The 16,087-nt window shown below is 55.0% G+C and overlaps 1 protein-coding gene and 1 pseudogene across 4 annotated transcripts in view; one reads left to right on the forward strand and one right to left on the reverse strand.

The window, feature by feature from the left end:
- ANO1 (anoctamin 1) overlaps window positions 1–16,087 on the reverse strand; it is a 110,828-nt gene that overhangs the window by 53,738 nt on the left and 41,003 nt on the right. For all 4 annotated transcript variants that reach the window (XM_023541838.2, XM_023541837.2, XM_023541840.2 and 1 more), the window contains 3 exons: window positions 12,580–12,644; window positions 11,579–11,713; window positions 5,873–6,033 (listed from right to left, as the gene is read on the reverse strand). In XM_023541838.2, the coding sequence (XP_023397606.1) occupies window positions 5,873–6,033; window positions 11,579–11,713; window positions 12,580–12,644 (361 nt within the window). The remainder of the gene's footprint in view (window positions 1–5,872; window positions 6,034–11,578; window positions 11,714–12,579; window positions 12,645–16,087) is intronic.
- On the forward strand, window positions 13,377–14,438 carry LOC135231763 (splicing factor 3A subunit 2-like; annotated as a pseudogene).

Genomic DNA, 16,087 nt, shown 5'->3' on the forward strand with positions numbered 1-16,087 from the left:
TTCAAAATTTCAGAAAGTGAACGTTCAACAACCTGACATAAGAGCTAGCACGACCTAACAGCTAGAACCATGCAACAGCTAGCACCAGGTAACAGCTAGCACCGTGTAACAGCTAGCAGGACGTAACGGCTAGCACCATGTGATAGCTAGCACAACTAACAGCTAGCACCAGGTAACAGCTAGCACAGCTAACAGCTAGCACCGTGTAACAGCTAGCACCACATAACAGCTAGCATCACGTAACAGCTAGCACAACTAACAGCTAGCACCACATAACAGCTAGCACCACATAACAGCTAGCATCACGTAACAGCTAGCACCATGTAACAGCTAGCACAACTAACAGCTAGCACCGTGTAACAGCTAGCAGGACGTAATGGCTAGCACCATGTGACAGCTAGCACAACTAACAGCTAGCACCATGTAACAGCTAGCACGACTAACAGCTAGCACCACATAACAGCTAGCACAACTAACAGCTAGCACCACATAACAGCTAGCATCACGTAACAGCTAGCACCATGTAACAGCTAGCATGACTAACAGCTAGCACCATGTAACAGCTAGCATGACTAACAGCTAGCACCATGTAACAGCTAGCAGGACGTAACGGCTAGCACCATGTAACAGCTAGCAGGACGTAACGGCTAGCACCATGTAACAGCTAGCAGGACGTAATGGCTAGCACCATGTAACAGCTAGCACGACTAACAGCTAGCACCGGGTAACACCTAGTACCACGTAACAGTTGGCATCATGTAACAGCTAGCAGGACGTAACGGCTAGCACCATGTAACAGCTAGCAGGACGTAATGGCTAGCACCATGTAACAGCTAGCACGACTAACAGCTAGCACCGGGTAACACCTAGTACCACGTAACAGTTGGCACCATGTAACAGCTAGCATGACTAACAGCTAGCACCGGGTAACACCTAGTACCACGTAACAGTTGGCACCATGTAACAGCTAGCATGACTAACAGCTAGTACCATGTAACAGCTAGCACCATGTAACAGCTAGCACGACTAACAGCTAGCACCGGGTAACACCTAGTACCACGTAACAGTTGGCACCATGTAACAGCTAGCAGGACGTAACGGCTAGCACCATGTAACAGCTAGCAGGACGTAATGGCTAGCACCATGTAACAGCTAGCACGACTAACAGCTAGCACCGGGTAACACCTAGTACCACGTAACAGTTGGCACCATGTAACAGCTAGCATGACTAACAGCTAGTACCATGTAACAGCTAGCACCAGGTAACAGCTAGCACGACTAACAGCTAACGTGATGTAACATCTAGCAGTGAACCACAAGGAGACTTTGCTCTAGGCCCAGATTCTTTGCTCAGACAAGTAGAAGAGACAAACGGAGCCACTGCCATCCAGGAAGCAGACCCAAGGTCTAGAATCTTCCAGACGGAGCTCTTGGACAGTGTGGGATGACCAGTCCTGGTACGTGCTACTATCGAACTGGCGCTCAGGGCCACTTCATGGGCAGCTCCCCTGGGTCTCTTCCCCCAAACAACTGGGTGTTGACCAATCCTGCTCTCCCAGACTCGGGACAGCCTGTATCTGCTCAAGGAGTGACCGTGCGGGAGGCCCTGAGAGAAGGCCTCGCGTGAGAGGTCTGTTCTGTAAGGTCAGCAGCTGTGTCCCCCTGCTGACAGGAAAAGCACAAGGCAGGTGACTGGCAAATACTTTTAAGCACAAACTCGCAGTCATCAGAATCCCACAGTACTTTAGCGTTTCCCAACCAAGAGCTGGGGAGCCACTGGGGGGGTGCAAACGGTTAACGCACCTGGCTGCTAACCTAAAGGTTGGTGGTTCATATCCACCCCTGATGCCACGGAAGAAAGGCCTGGCGATCTGTTTCTGTAAAGATTATAGCCAAGAAAATCCTATGGAACAGTTCTGCTTTGTAACACATGGGGTCACCATGAGTCAGAATCAACTCGATGACAGCGGGTTTTTTTTTTTTTTTTAAGCAAGAGCCTCTGGGTGGTGCGAACAGTTAATGTACTCAGCTGCTAACCAAAAGTTGGAGGTTCTAGCCCACCCAGGAGCTCCAGGAGCTTCTTTTGGAACTTCTCGAAGGTTCTAGGCTCTAGATCTGCCAGCACTTCTGTGCTTGTCTCTTCCAATTGTCTGAGCAAAGACCTGGGCCTAAAAGAAAGTCTGAATACCAATGGTCTCCCCGTGGTGCCTCGGAAGAAAGGCCTGGTGATCTCCTTCAGAAAATCTGCCATTGAAAACCCTACGGAGCACAGTTCTACTCCAACACACATGGGGCCACCACGAGTCACAGTTGGCTCGAAGGCAGCTGCTACTTTAGGTAAGAGCTGTACCTGGTGCTTAATGTCAAGCCCTTCACGACCCGAGTGCTTTGAGCTAGAAATAGGGTCTTTATAGTTTAAGAAGTCCGGTGCCCCCCGGCCCCCTCAGCCTCTCCCTCCTCTTCCCTGGGAACTCTCTTCCAGGGCAGGCACTTATAAGTAGAGACGAGAAAACGAAACACAAAGTGCTCCTTTGCGGCGGGGTGGCCCAGCTGTGCGCACTGTAAATTATCTTACAACACAGAAAGTCCCAGGAGACGGGGCGTGCTGGAGGCTTGCTTTAGAGAAGGGTGTCAGCTGGGGGCCTCACCTGGCCTCAGTTTCCTCCCAGGCCCTAAGTCACCCCAGTGCGGAGTGGGCAGGGTGTGCAGACGATGACCTGAAGTCTGGTTTCTCCAGGGCCCTTAGAAGCCCTTTGTTCCTGGTGGGGGCGTGGGGGGGCTGTAATTTACACTCCTGCCATTCATGGAAAACCACTCAGCCAAGCCCGAGGAGTTTCCTTCATTCCCGGAAGCAGTGACAGCTCCAACAGAGCACAGGACTTCCTTGGAATTGTCAAAATGTCTTTTCTCCATCAGAGGCCTTTCTTATGGGGGAGGGGAGTAGTTTCCGAGGGTCTTGTTCTTGTCGTGAGCTGCCATCCAGTCAGCCTCCCACCCACGGCGACCCCATTCACAACAGAATGAAACGCTGCCGCCCTGTCTTGTGCCATCCCCACAACTGGCTTACTGAGAGCCAGCTACGCACTAAGCATTGCCTGAGACTGTGTCCATCATCCTGAATTCTCATTAAACCAAAAAAAAAAAAAAAAATCCAAACCCACTGTTGTTGAGCTGACTTACGGCGACCCTCCATGTCACAGAGTAGAACCGCTGCACAGAGTTTTCTTGGCTGTGATCCTTACAGAAGCAGATTGCCAGGCCTTTCTCTGGTGGTGCCACCGGGTAGGTCCCAAACGACAACCTTTATGCTGGTAGTCGAATGCAAACCATTTTCGCCACCCGGAGGTCTGTCTAACCCTTATTACGTCCCCATTTTACAGATGAGAATGCAGAGGCTTTGAGCAGTTAGGGGTGGAGGCGCAGAGCTGGAATCTCAGCCCCAGGGAGTATATAAATGCATGCCGGGTGGCAGAGTACCCCAAGGCCACACCCTCTCACTGGTCACCCTGTGGACCATGAGTGGGGTTGGCCCATCGGCCAGCAAACCCAGGGACCCCAAGTGAGGCCCCAGAAGAGAACGGCGCCTGCTGGTGGCCCAGGTGAAGGGTACATTTTGAGAACCGGGGCCTCCAACCAAGCCAGGTGGGCGCCGGAGGGGAGGGGCTGCATCTCACCCCCAGGGGAGTCTCCATGGACAGGGAAGGATACAAAGCTGTCCTCTAGGCTGCAGGGTGGGGCTGGGGCAGGGGCTGGGGTGGTTGCCACACAGCACCTAGGGGAGAGGCGCCAACTCACGCCCTCCTCAGGACCTGCTCGTGGAGCTGCGGTGGGCTCGGGCTTCCAGCAGGGGCAGGGAGGAGATGGAGGAGCTGGTCCTGCTGCCAGGCTGGACACAGAGCTGAGCTTCCCTGCACCTCACCTGGTATGTCCACAGCCCCTCAGCACACACCCACCTCCGAATCACAGAGGTTTCAAGGCTCGAGACCAGGTTCCAGGGCATCCAGGCCAAGGTGAGGATAACTCCACCTCCTGCAAGATGCCTGGAGGCTCCCTCCTCCACTGAGAGTCCCTCCAGAGAAAACACCAGGTTCTCCACGGGACCTTGGCAAGCAGGGAGACCTTCGGACAGGACAGGAGAGGCTGCAACTGAGGGGAGAGTCCTAGCATCATGAGGACCGGGCCAGGGAGGAGCTGGCGGCCTGGCCTTGCCCCGACTCCCCACGGCCCTGGGCAGGCCACGGCGCCGGCTCTGCCTTCATCACCCCTTTCCTGCTGCACGCCGACCTCCGTGAACCCCCAGCCTCCCTGCAGCCACCCCGTGGCCCCAAGATGCCTGTGCTGGGAGTAAAGCGTCCTTGTTAGAGGCTCAGAGCAGGCCGGCTGAACGAGCTCAGCTGCTAACTGAAAGGCTGGAGGTTCGAGTCTACCCCGAGGTGCCTCGGAAGAAAGGCCTGGCGATCTGCTTCCAAGAAAGCATCCATTGAAAACCCCATGGAGCACAGTTCTCCTCTGACACACGTGGGGGTGCCAGGAGTCAGAGTCGACTCCATGGCAGCTGGTTGGTTGTTTGGTTTCAGAGGCTCAGAGGGTTCCACGAGGCTTTGGAAACCCACTCTGCTCAGCAGCTGAGGGCTTGCACTGAACTCTGTGTCTGACCCCCACGGACCCAAGTCGCTGGATAGGTAGGGGCACAGGGCGCACACCTGGCTGCAGACAGCGGCAGCTTCTGGCCTCGTTGTTAACCTGGTCCACCATCATCCCTCTGGCCCTGTGAACATGGGCAGGCCAGAGCCAGAGTCCTGGCTCAGCCCCGGGGGCTACCCTTCAAGAACAGTCAGACGAGGTTCTGGGAGGCTTCAGGCTGGGCTGTCTCCAGGCCCCTGGTCCCTGTGCCCAGATGCCCATCCCCTACATCTTCAGTACTCATCTCAAGGGTCTCCTGCCGCTTCTAGAAGTGCCTCTTGACTGCCCCCGCCCCCGTGAGTCCTGACTCTTTGCTCCTGAGTGTTTTTGTGCCAACCCCATCTCCCATTCTGTGGGAGCCCCTGGGGGAAGGACTGGGGCTCCAGTGCCGGGTGGCGGCAGGCCTAGGTCACGGCTCAGCCCACAGTTGCCCGGGGCGCAGAATTCCGGAGCTCCAGCTGGCAAAGCCTTGACAGAGGAGGGAGCGGCCCTGTTCGCTAACCCAAAGTATCTGCAGCAATGATTCAGCCACACTCAACAACCACTCAGAAGCCTGAGTTGGGTACAAGGTGGCACTCGGGAAGCCTTCCTGGAGGAGGTACCACTGCTTGGGCTCTTTGAGGCAGTGCATCCAAATGGTTAAGGGCACAGGCTTCGGAATCGCAGGTGCAACTCCTGCCTTGGCCTCTCACGACCCTGAGCAACTCCCATCAACTCCCTCTGGGCCTTAGCTTGCTTGTCTGTAAAATGGGCACACAAAACTTCAAGGATGCTGTAAGTATGAGCTGAGAGGCTGTGCCCTGGGGCCTGGCCCAGACCAGCTGTCGCTACAGGCGGCATTATGACCAGCAGCACTCGGAAGGCTGGCAGTACCCTTGGCCCACCCAGCTCTGTATCGGCCATACTTCCCGAGCCATTAAATTCTGGTCCCAGGAAAGAGGGTCCCCTTTCTAAGAGCAAAGCCTCTCCCTTCAGGCTTTGGCCGGTCAGAACACCCCGTCAGCATCTTGTCAGCACGACCCAGACCCTGGTACCCTGCAGACAAAATGGGGGCCGTTCCCAGCAGCGCTCCCGCCCACTCGTTCCCAGAAAGGTCTGCCTGTGGGTCATCGTGAGGAGGAAGGAGGGGAGGAGGGAGGGATGGCCAGGGTCACCTGTGCTCAGAGCCCTGTGGCGAGGCGCTGCTTACCCCAGAGGGCCATGAAGACGGAGAAGAAGACGGTGGCCGGGTTGTCGAAGAGGTGGCTGGCCCGGGCGGTGGCACAGGCGGAGCTCATCTTCCAGTAACTGCAGGTCTTGTCACACAGCGGGCACATGGTGATGTTGTGTCTCTGGTCGCACATCTCCATGCTGAAAGACAGCAGACGCACGCCAGTCCCGGGCCAGCGCCTCCTGGTGCCACCTGGGTGGGACATGCTGGGCCCCAGCAGGGGCTGGTGTGGCCCTCGGTCCCCATCACGCTCCAGCCAGTGTCTGTGTCCCTCTGTCTCCACACAGGGCTGCATTCGGACCTCTGATCCATGCAGTGACACAGGGCCCCAGGCTCACAGGGCACATGCCTGGTTTCAGCTCTGCTGGCATCATCCTAAAATCCCCAATGATTCTAAACAAGGGACCCTGCATTTTCACCTTGCACTGCGCCCTGCAAATTACATAGTCTGTCCCAGGGGCCCCTTGGTCTGGGGCGGGGGGGACATTTGGGCAGTGGCCCCCACAGCCTCTGCTGGAGCCACCTAGGAGAAGCCGGTGCTATGGATTGAATTGCGTCCCTCCAAAACATGTGTTGTAAACCCTAACCCCTATACCTGTGGTTGGAGCCCTTGTAGCTCAGTGGTTTGAATCCACCAGTCGCTCCTTGGAAACCTTATGCTGCAGTTCTACTCTGTCCTATAGGGTCGCTATGAGTTAGAATGGACTGGACGGCCACGGGTATACCTGATGTTATAATTCCATTTGGGAATGGGTGCTCTTTGTTATGGTAATAAGGCACCATTAGCGTAGGGTATGTCTTGAGTCAACCTCTTTTGAGATATAAAAACTCATTGCCGTTGGGTCAATTCTGACTCACGGTGACCCTACCGGACAGAGCAGAACTGCCCCACAGGGTCTCTAAGGTGCAGCTGGAAACAGCGGCCGAGATCCTAACCATTGTGCCACCAGGCCTCCCGAGGTACAAAAGGAGCAGATTAAGCAGGCAGAGATGGGGAAGACAGATGCCACAGTACATAAGGATCATCAACAGAAGCTGAGAAGGGACAAGGACCTTCCGCAGAGCCCACAGAGAGAGAGCCTTCCCCTGGAGCTGGCTCCCTGAATCTGGACTTCTAGCCTCCTCATCTGTGAGAAATACATCTCTGTTTGTTAAAGCCACCACTTGTGGTATTTCTGTTACAGCAGCACTAGGTGACTAACACACTGGGGTTTCCCAGGCATCTTCCCTCTAGTAACTGGGCACAGCCAAGGTTTGTTCTAACGCCAAACACTCCTCAGGTCTTTCCGTTGTGAGGCCCTGAGAGGGTGGAAGAGGAATAGGGTAAACCACAACAAGAACACTCCCACTTTCTGGGTCCTTCCCACGTGCCAGGCACCATGCTGAGTGCCGCTCCCGCAGGTCTCATTCTCGCCTCAAGGGGACGCTGTGAGGCCACTGGCATGGCCTGGGTCTCACTCATAAACATCACCGGGGGCGCTCTGACACCTAAGAAGGTGGAGAAACGGTGCTCCCCAGAGCTGCTCTCGAGAAGACCAGTGGCTGGGTTGGAAGGACTGTGCCTACTAGCCGCCCAGGTAGGGGCTCACTCAGGACAATGTGTCCCGGCAAGTCCAGGGAGTTTGTTGTGCTGAGTAACCAAAAAACCAAACTCCTTGCCGTCAAGTTGATTCCGACCCAGAGTGACCCTATAGGAGAGAGCAGAACTGCCCCATAGAGTTTCCAAGGAGTGGCTGGTGGATTCAAACTGCCAACCTTTTGGTTAGCAGCCGAGCTCTTAACCACTGTGCCTCCAGGGCTCCATTCTGCTGAGTAGAGCCTGCAAATTGGGGCTAGAGTCCACCCACTCGGGACGAGAGGGGCACCACCCTCTTCCTCCTCCCTCCTCCCCCAACGAGACATTCAGTTTCCTTCTAAATGCTAAACCAATATTTCAAGACCACCAGCTGTTAGAGCAGAAGCCCTGTTACTGGCCTGCACGGAGCGTCCACCTGGCCCAGGTCAGCTTTGGGGACTATGACAATGGCATCTTCATTGAAATGGGCTCAGAGAGGGGAAGTAACTTCCCAGGGTCACACAGAGAGCGGAATTTGAACCTGGTGCTCTCAATCTTCAAAGTCTGTGCCCTGAACGGCCCTCATCCGCTGCCCAGAGGCCTTGCTGGGTCCTTGCTCAGCTATTCCTGCCTCTGTGAGCCTGGCCAAGTCCTTCAGCCTCAGACTCAGTTTCTGTTTCTGGAAAATGAGGAGAGGGACCGGAATAAGGTCATTCCAGCTCTGGCTGGCCTGAACTTTCTTCCTCCTGCTAGCAAGAGACATGCAGACTGGGTGCTGAGGCCCAGTGGTTAGAGGGTTGTCAGGGAGAAGGCTGAGGACATCTCTTTCTTTTTTTTTAAATTTCTGTGTACACGTAAATTAGGCCCAGAATCACAGGTGGCCACCAGCAATCGGTTTAATGAACATCTGCTGAAGGGCGTTAGGGGGCCCTCCTGTGTGCCCCACTGCTGTGGGCATTCCAGCCTAGTTCTCTGCTTCCAGTTAAAGACAGCAAGCGTTTATAAACTCAACTGTGTGTGTGCTGTATGCGCCAGGCACTGTGCCGGGCTCAGGAGATGGAGAGATGAAGCACAGCCATGGTCTCCCTCCCGCAAGGGGCTCGGAGAAGTGGGGATGGGGCTTCATCACTTGCTGTCTGGGCAGCCTGGGGCCTCAGTGTTCTCATCTGTAGAATGGGGTGACGGTGACAGAGTAGCTACACCACTCGGCTGTCAGAAGGTTAAACAAGCACGTGTGTGCAAAGCCCCTGGGCGAGTGCCTGGTGCACTTAGCCAGGCGTGAGTTGGCCGTGACTATTATACCATAAATAACCAAGCCCCTCGCAAGCACGGGGATTGAAAAAGAACACTGCCCAGGAACAGCTTGCGGGGGTCTCTTCCCCCTTGCTGAGCTTTCCTCTCTGGAGAGCCCCCCCAGGGGGCAGGGGGGCGTGTGTGAGGATGGTGCTGTCATCCCCAGCTGCGCACGACAGAGCCCCTCTCCCAGGGCACCTGGCTGAAGGAAGGTGCACCTCCCGTGGCCAGGGAGGGTGCTGGAGCCATAGGGGTGGGCCCGGGGCCAGGGAGGACGGGGCACACCTCTGCCTGCCTGGGGGCCTTGGGGCATGCCCGAGCCCTCATCTCTGCCAGCTGGCCTCGGCTTCCAGGGCAAACTCCTCGGCTAGACAAAAGCCCTTTTCTGCCAGTTTAAAATCCTCCACCTCCAGCTTTACCACCTTGAGCCAAAATAAAGACAAGGGGCGGGAAGGCCAGTTCTTCAGAGTGGATGGGAGGGGTGGGGCACAGCAGGGTGGTGGCACCCTTCCGGGGGCACTGGCTCCCCTACAGCCTTCGACACAATCCCACTCGAAGGGGCACACCCCCTTCACCCAGTCAAAGGACACCCAGCAGGGCAGAAGCTAAGACCAAATGGGCCCCGCACGGCTTTGTCTAACCCCCATGGGAAGCTGGATCCCAAGAAAGCACGTTTGCATTTCTGGACACCTGACAAAGGCACAGCCACGAGGACCTCAGCGCCCTTTCTTGGGGCCAGCACACCCAGAGCAGGTCGAGCCTCCTTGCCAAGGCCGCCAGATTCACCTCCCCTCCAAGGGAGGAGGAAGACGGATGGGGGACCCCCAGGACCCTGGCGATCTGGGAGACACTTCGCCTTTCCCTTGCCGTTTCCTTAGGGGCCCCTGAGCGATGCAAATGGTTAAGGGTTCAACTACGAACCAAAAGGTTGACGGTTCAAACCTACGCAGCGGTACCTTGGAAAAAAGGCCCGGTGATCTGCTTCTGAAAACACACAGCAATTGAAAACCCTATGGAGCAGTTCCACTCTGTACACAGAGGGTCGCCAAGGTCAGAATTGACTAAATAGCAGCTAAAAACAACAACGAAGCCCAACCCAGAACTAAAATCCCCATCCAGTCCGGGCCGCTTTGATTTTCACCACAGTCCAACCCATGATATGAAGTGACAGCATGTGATATCAGCAAACGAAGGGACACACTTTCTCCCCTCTGTGACCAAAATTACATCGCTGGGGAGATAAGCCAGATTCTTTAGAGATTTGACTCTGGGTGGGTGGAATATTTTAGATGTTATTCATGTATTAAAACATAATGCGAAGAAAAGTTTTCTGGATGTAGTCTTTCAGGGCTGCTCTACCGTAAGGAGCCAGTTTCCTCACCTGGTAAGAGACTCATTGTCTCTTCGGAAATGGCTGGAACTATGGATAAATTTTCCAAGCCACAGCTCCATGCTTTGGAGATACTTGGCAGCGTTGTGAGAAACAGAACTGAACTGATGTCTTTGAACTTCCCCCAGAGACTTCAGGCTTCTGCAAGGTGGGGCCAGCTTGCACTTACTTTTACCACCTTGCATTCCCGGAGAGGGGACTTGATCAAGGCCATTTTGCCGTTAGCATGGTGTCCCTATTAGAGGTTGGGGACCTACAGGTCTAAACGCAGAGCACAATTATCTTTGAGTCAGTACTGGAAGATGGAGGAAACAGTTACAAAAGGATTGGAGACCGTTAACGTGCTCAGCTGTGAACCAGAAGGCTGGAGGCATCTTGGAAGAAAGGCCTGGCAATCTACTTCCAAAAAATCAGCCACTGAAAACCCTGTGGAGCTCAGTTCTACTCTGACACACATGGGGTGGCCAGGAGTCAGGGTGACTTGACGGCAACTGGAATGCAGGCCGAGGAGGACAGAGTCCTCAAAGCGCCCACCAGCTGACTCATGCTCTGCCTGCCATTTTGGGGGAACGAGGCAAGCGTGTCCCTGGCTTTCTTCTGAGGGTGCCCCACATTGTCCCACATCTGATGTAACCCTTTGTGAACAGCGGAAGGCACACCAGCTCTACATTCAAAGATCAGGGTATCCATCATATAATACCTAGGACTCTGACTCATTGCAACCCCACGTGTGTCAGAGTAGAACTGTGCTCCACAGGGTTGTCAACAGCTGATTTTTTCAGAAGTAGATTGCCAAGCCTTTAGCCCGAGGAGCCTCTGGGTGGACTCGAACCTCTAGCCTTCAGTTAGCAGCCTAGCGTGTTAACCCTTTGCACCACCCAGGATTCCTCGTCCGACACCACTCCTGTGAAGTTTCCCAAAGCCCCAGAGTAAGGCGAGTGTGCGTGACGACCAGGAACAGGCTGAGCCTAGCATGTCGGCTGCGTTGTTGGTGGTGTTAGGTGCCGTCGAGTCGGTTCTGACTCACGGCGACCCTAGGTACAACAGAACCAAGGGTTCTGTAAATTCTCTCGTCCCACTTCCCGACCACACGATGAAGCTGTAAATTCCTGGTCGCATAATGACTAAATACTAAAAAAGGAGGGAAAAACTCCAAAATATGAAAACGGGTCAGATATTTATTTTCTGTCTTTCGATAGTAAAACTTATCCTTGGACAAGAACTACGCCTGGGCCTGCAGACTGGAATGAGGCCCTTTGGACTGTGTGCCTTGTCCTTCAGCTCAGGCTGGGCCTGCCATGCCTGGGGGGCCTGAGTGAGGGCACAGGAATCTGGGTGAGATGCCAGAATCCCAGTGAAGCACTGTAGCCGGAATAGTAGGAAGTGGCTCCCTAACAGGAAGTGGGCACACTCTCCGGGGGCAGCTGGAGAGGGGATGCCGGCCTACCTGGGGATGTTTTCATCGACGGTGGCGCAGCCGTAGAGGAAGACGATGATCCCAACAATCGAGGCGGGGATGAGCATCTGGGTGTAGACACCCAGCCAGGCGAAGTACAGGCCGATCTTCTCCCCAAAATACTTCCTGGACCACAGGGGACAGAGCCAAGCAGACCAGCTTATGCTCGGTCCACGCCAGTGCAGGAGACACACCGCATCCCCTCCCCAGGCAGGGGACAACTCAAATCATGGCCACTGGTCCTCTGGCCCAAGGAGCAGGGGCGGGGGGCTCTGAGCCAGTCCATCACATCTGGGGTTTCTCTTTGCTTTTCCCAAGCCTGTCTGTGCTGGGAAGGTGGGGGCATTTCCACGTGTGGCAGCCCAGGTGGGTTCGGGTGTGTTCCGCCTGGGAGTTGTCTGTGCCATTCCAAGTCCTGTTGAGCCTAAGAACTGGGGTGAACTTTGGCACGGAGGTGCCAAGAAAACCAATCACTCCACGTATTAAGTCTCTGGCACCCGGATGAGCTTAAACGACTTTTCATGAGCCAAACTCTGGTCTGCACGTCCCCACAGGCCTCGTGTTACCTAATTGGCTCCTCCCACCTTTCTCACCCTGTGAGGGCACAGGTGCTCCTGAAAGAAGACAGGTTGCCTGACGAGGCAATTCCCACATTGTCAAGGAGCTCCTTCAAGGCAAGGAACCACACCCACCTCCCAGCTGGGCCAGGCCAGGCAGCAAATTCAGGAGGAGAGATGGTGAATTTGATGGAAAAGAGCCCAGCCTGCACTAAATTTGAATAAATTGCTTAAACTAACGCTAGCTCAGATTGCCAGGCCTGCAGGAGCCCTGGGCTCCTATACACAACTCTTACTAATTCCCTCAAGTTTGAACAGGTCCCCAGGTACTGCTGAAACACACAGGAACATGCATTTGACCGAAATCTAACTACACATTCGCTCCCCTCACAGCCTTTGTCTGGGAGCCAGCCAGCCCCTTGGGTCCCCTCTTACCTGACCAGGTCGATGGGCTGGTATTTATAGAAGACCCCATAACTTGCCCACTCTTCGTACAGGAGCTGGGAGAGAGAAAGTGACCAGGGTCTGGGTGAGAATATAACACTGTGTTTGTTCCCCTGAACACACAGCTGCTGGGGATGTCAATGAAATGATGGACTCAAGCCATAGCCATGTCATCCATCCATCCATCCATGCAGGCAAACATCCACCCATTCATCCATCCATCCACTCACCCACCCATCCACCCACCCACCCACCCACCCACCCACCCATCCATCCATCCATCCATCCATCCATCCATCCATCCATCCATCCATCCATCCATCCATCCATCCATCCATCCATCCATCCATCCTCCCACCCACCCACCCAACCATCCATGCAGGCAAACATTCACCCATCCATCCATCCATCCATGCAGGCAAACATCCACCCAACTATCCATCCATCCATCCACCCACCCACCTACCTCCCAGCCCCCACCCCCCACCCCCATCCACCCACCCATCCACCCATCCGCCCATCCGCCCATCCGTCTATCCAGCCACTCACCCACCCACCCACCCATCCATCCATCCATCCATCCATCCATCCATCCATCCATCCATCCATCCATCCATCCATCCATCCACTCACCCACCCACCCACCCACCCATCCATCCATCCATTCTCCCCCTACCCTCCCACCCCCCGCCCCCCCACCCCCACCCCCACCCATCCACCCATCCATCCGTCCGTCCGTCCATCCATCCACGCAAACATCCACCCATCCACCCATCCCCCATCCATCCATGCAAACATCCACCCATCCATGCAAACATCCACCCATACCCCCATCCATCCATCCCCCATCCATCCATGCAAACATCCACCTATCCACCTATCCCCCAACCATCCATGCAAACATCCACCCATCCACCCATCCCCCATCCATCCATGCAAACATCCACCCATCCACCCACCCACCCATCCATCCATCCACCCACCCATCCACCCATCCATCCATCCACCCGCCCACCCACCTACCCATCCATCCACCCATCCACCCATCCCCCATCCATCCATGAAAACATCCATCCATCCATCCATCCATCCATCCATCCATCCATCCATCCATCCATCCACCCATCCATCCATCCATCCACCCATTCACCCACCCACCCATCCACCCATCCATCCATCCATCCATCCACCCATGCATACAGGCAAACATTCACTCATCCACCCACCCACCCATCCATCCATCCATCCACCCATCCACCCATCCATCCACCCATCCACCCATCCATCCACCCATCCACCCATCCATCCACCCATCCACCCATCCACCCATCTACCCATCCATCCACCCATCCACCCATCCATCCACCCATCCACCCATCCACCCATCTACCCATCCATCCACCCATGCATACATGCAAACATCCATCCATCCATCTAACACTGATTGGGTGTCAGTCAGGTGCCAGCTTCTGTGCTGGACACTGGGCTTTCAGAGGTAAGTAGCACAGACACCTTGAGCTTATGGCACTCCTGTTCTGGGCAGGGGGAGAAGGACACTAAGGAACAAATTAAACAAATTGTCATCCAATTCCAGCTCTGGTTAAGGCCCTGAAGAAACCAGAGTGAGATCAATACGCGCAACTGAAGCTGGACTGACACTGGAGGCCAGGAGTGTCTTCCCTGGCAAGAATGAGCCCAAGTTTTTAGGTGAAAACAGGAGTGGGAAAGAAACATCTGGCATTAGGGAGTCCCAGCTCTTTGTGATTTCATCTGGAATTGTCCTAAAATGGCCTGAATGTGTGAGGTTTTCCAGTCCTCTGTCCAATACCGAACCACTGGTTATCAAAGGAGGAGCCACCAGGGCTCTGAGCAAAGAAACACCAATGACAACATCTAGACAAGCCTCACAGGGTGCAAAGACGACTCCGCGTCTGTCTCCTGAGACGGGCTGTCCGATTACAACCCTTCGTGAAATAAATGAAATCCACATACACCCTATTATCCCCCAGGCTTTGGGCAGGATGGTGACGTGTTTGTTTGATGGATCTGAAGATGGAAGCCTTGTGTGAACACGTAGAGGGCGTCCTAAGGAAAATACCGACTTAGGGTGGCCAGTTAAAAGGAAAAATCCCACGTATGTGGGTAACAGACACTTTTACCAGCTAACTCAAAGCCTAGACTCACAGCTCATGCCCTCCAAGCTGCAGGGGGCAGGGCTTGAGCCTTGTCCCAAAAACCCCCATCTGGGGTTGAGCAACTTGTCCCAGGACACGGAGCAGCTGCCCATTAAGAGCTGGGGATAGGGGTGGGGATGCCAGGCTGCCCATCTCCTCAGCTGAGAGCCTATTGGCTGGGCCAAAACAAAAAAAAAAACCCAACACTGTCGTCATTGAGTTGATTCTGACTCATGGTGATCCCATGTGTGACAGGGTAGAATTGTGCTCCTGGGGTCTGCTAGGCTGTAATCTTTATAGAAGCAGATCGCCAGGTCCTCCTTCTGCAGCACTACTGGGTGGGTTCAAACCTACAACCTGTCGGTTAGTAGCCAGTTAGTAGCCGCTTAGTAGCTGATAGAAAACTGTTTGTACCACCCTGCCTCTCAGATTGAAGGTCTGAGGACATGGTTGGGGTGTGTAGAGACCTGAGGGTGTGGAAAGGGCTGGGGGCCATCACAGAAGCTGACAATGCCCGGTGTGTCCAAGCCTTTCTGTTTGGGGTACCACCTGGGCTGGTCACTGTAGACACCCCAACAGATAAAAGGGAGGAGAAGCTCCCCCGGGTACACCAGTCTGTCCGTGCCTGAGCTTGTAGATGAGGCCCCTCCCTGCAGCCCACGAAGGTAACAGACACGTAGGGGATAGCACTCCACGCCAGAAGGGCTTTCCACTGGGAGCTGGTGGCCTCACCGTACAGAGAGGAAGGCACCAGACAGAGGGCTGCTGGGTGGAGAGGCGGCAGGACCGTTTGGAGACCCCTGTACATCACCAACACCTGGAGAAAGGTTGGGGGGCCAGTGGGGGCTTATCAGCCCCTAGACATGAACAGCGTCAGGGCAGTCACTGACTGAAAAGCTGGGAGGAAGTGAGGGACAGGGCTGAGGGGGCCTTCACCTGCAGTTACAGGGGCTTTGTTCGGTCACCGAAGGGGACAGTGGCACACCCTGGGGCCAGACCCACAGCCGGGCAGGCCCACGGGCAGGCGGGCCCTGCAAGCAATCCCACCCAGGAGCAGACGTATATCACACCCTCCAAGCTGCAGGGGAACAGTACGCACTCAACTACTAGTCAAAAGGTTGGCAGTTCAAACCTACCCAGAGGCACCTCAGAAGACAGGCTTGGCAACCTGCTCCTGAAAAAATCAGCCATTGATAACCCCACGGAGCACAGCTCTCCTCTGACACACACAGGGTCGTCAGCAGTCGGAGTCAACTCAACAAAAACAAGAAGCTGCAGGGAAGGCTCGGACAAGGAGCGGGGTGGCGGGGGGGCAGGTACTGAGC

Source organism: Loxodonta africana, chromosome 7 (genome assembly GCF_030014295.1).
Source record: "Loxodonta africana isolate mLoxAfr1 chromosome 7, mLoxAfr1.hap2, whole genome shotgun sequence".
In the NCBI taxonomy this organism is placed as follows: Eukaryota; Metazoa; Chordata; class Mammalia; order Proboscidea; family Elephantidae; genus Loxodonta; species Loxodonta africana.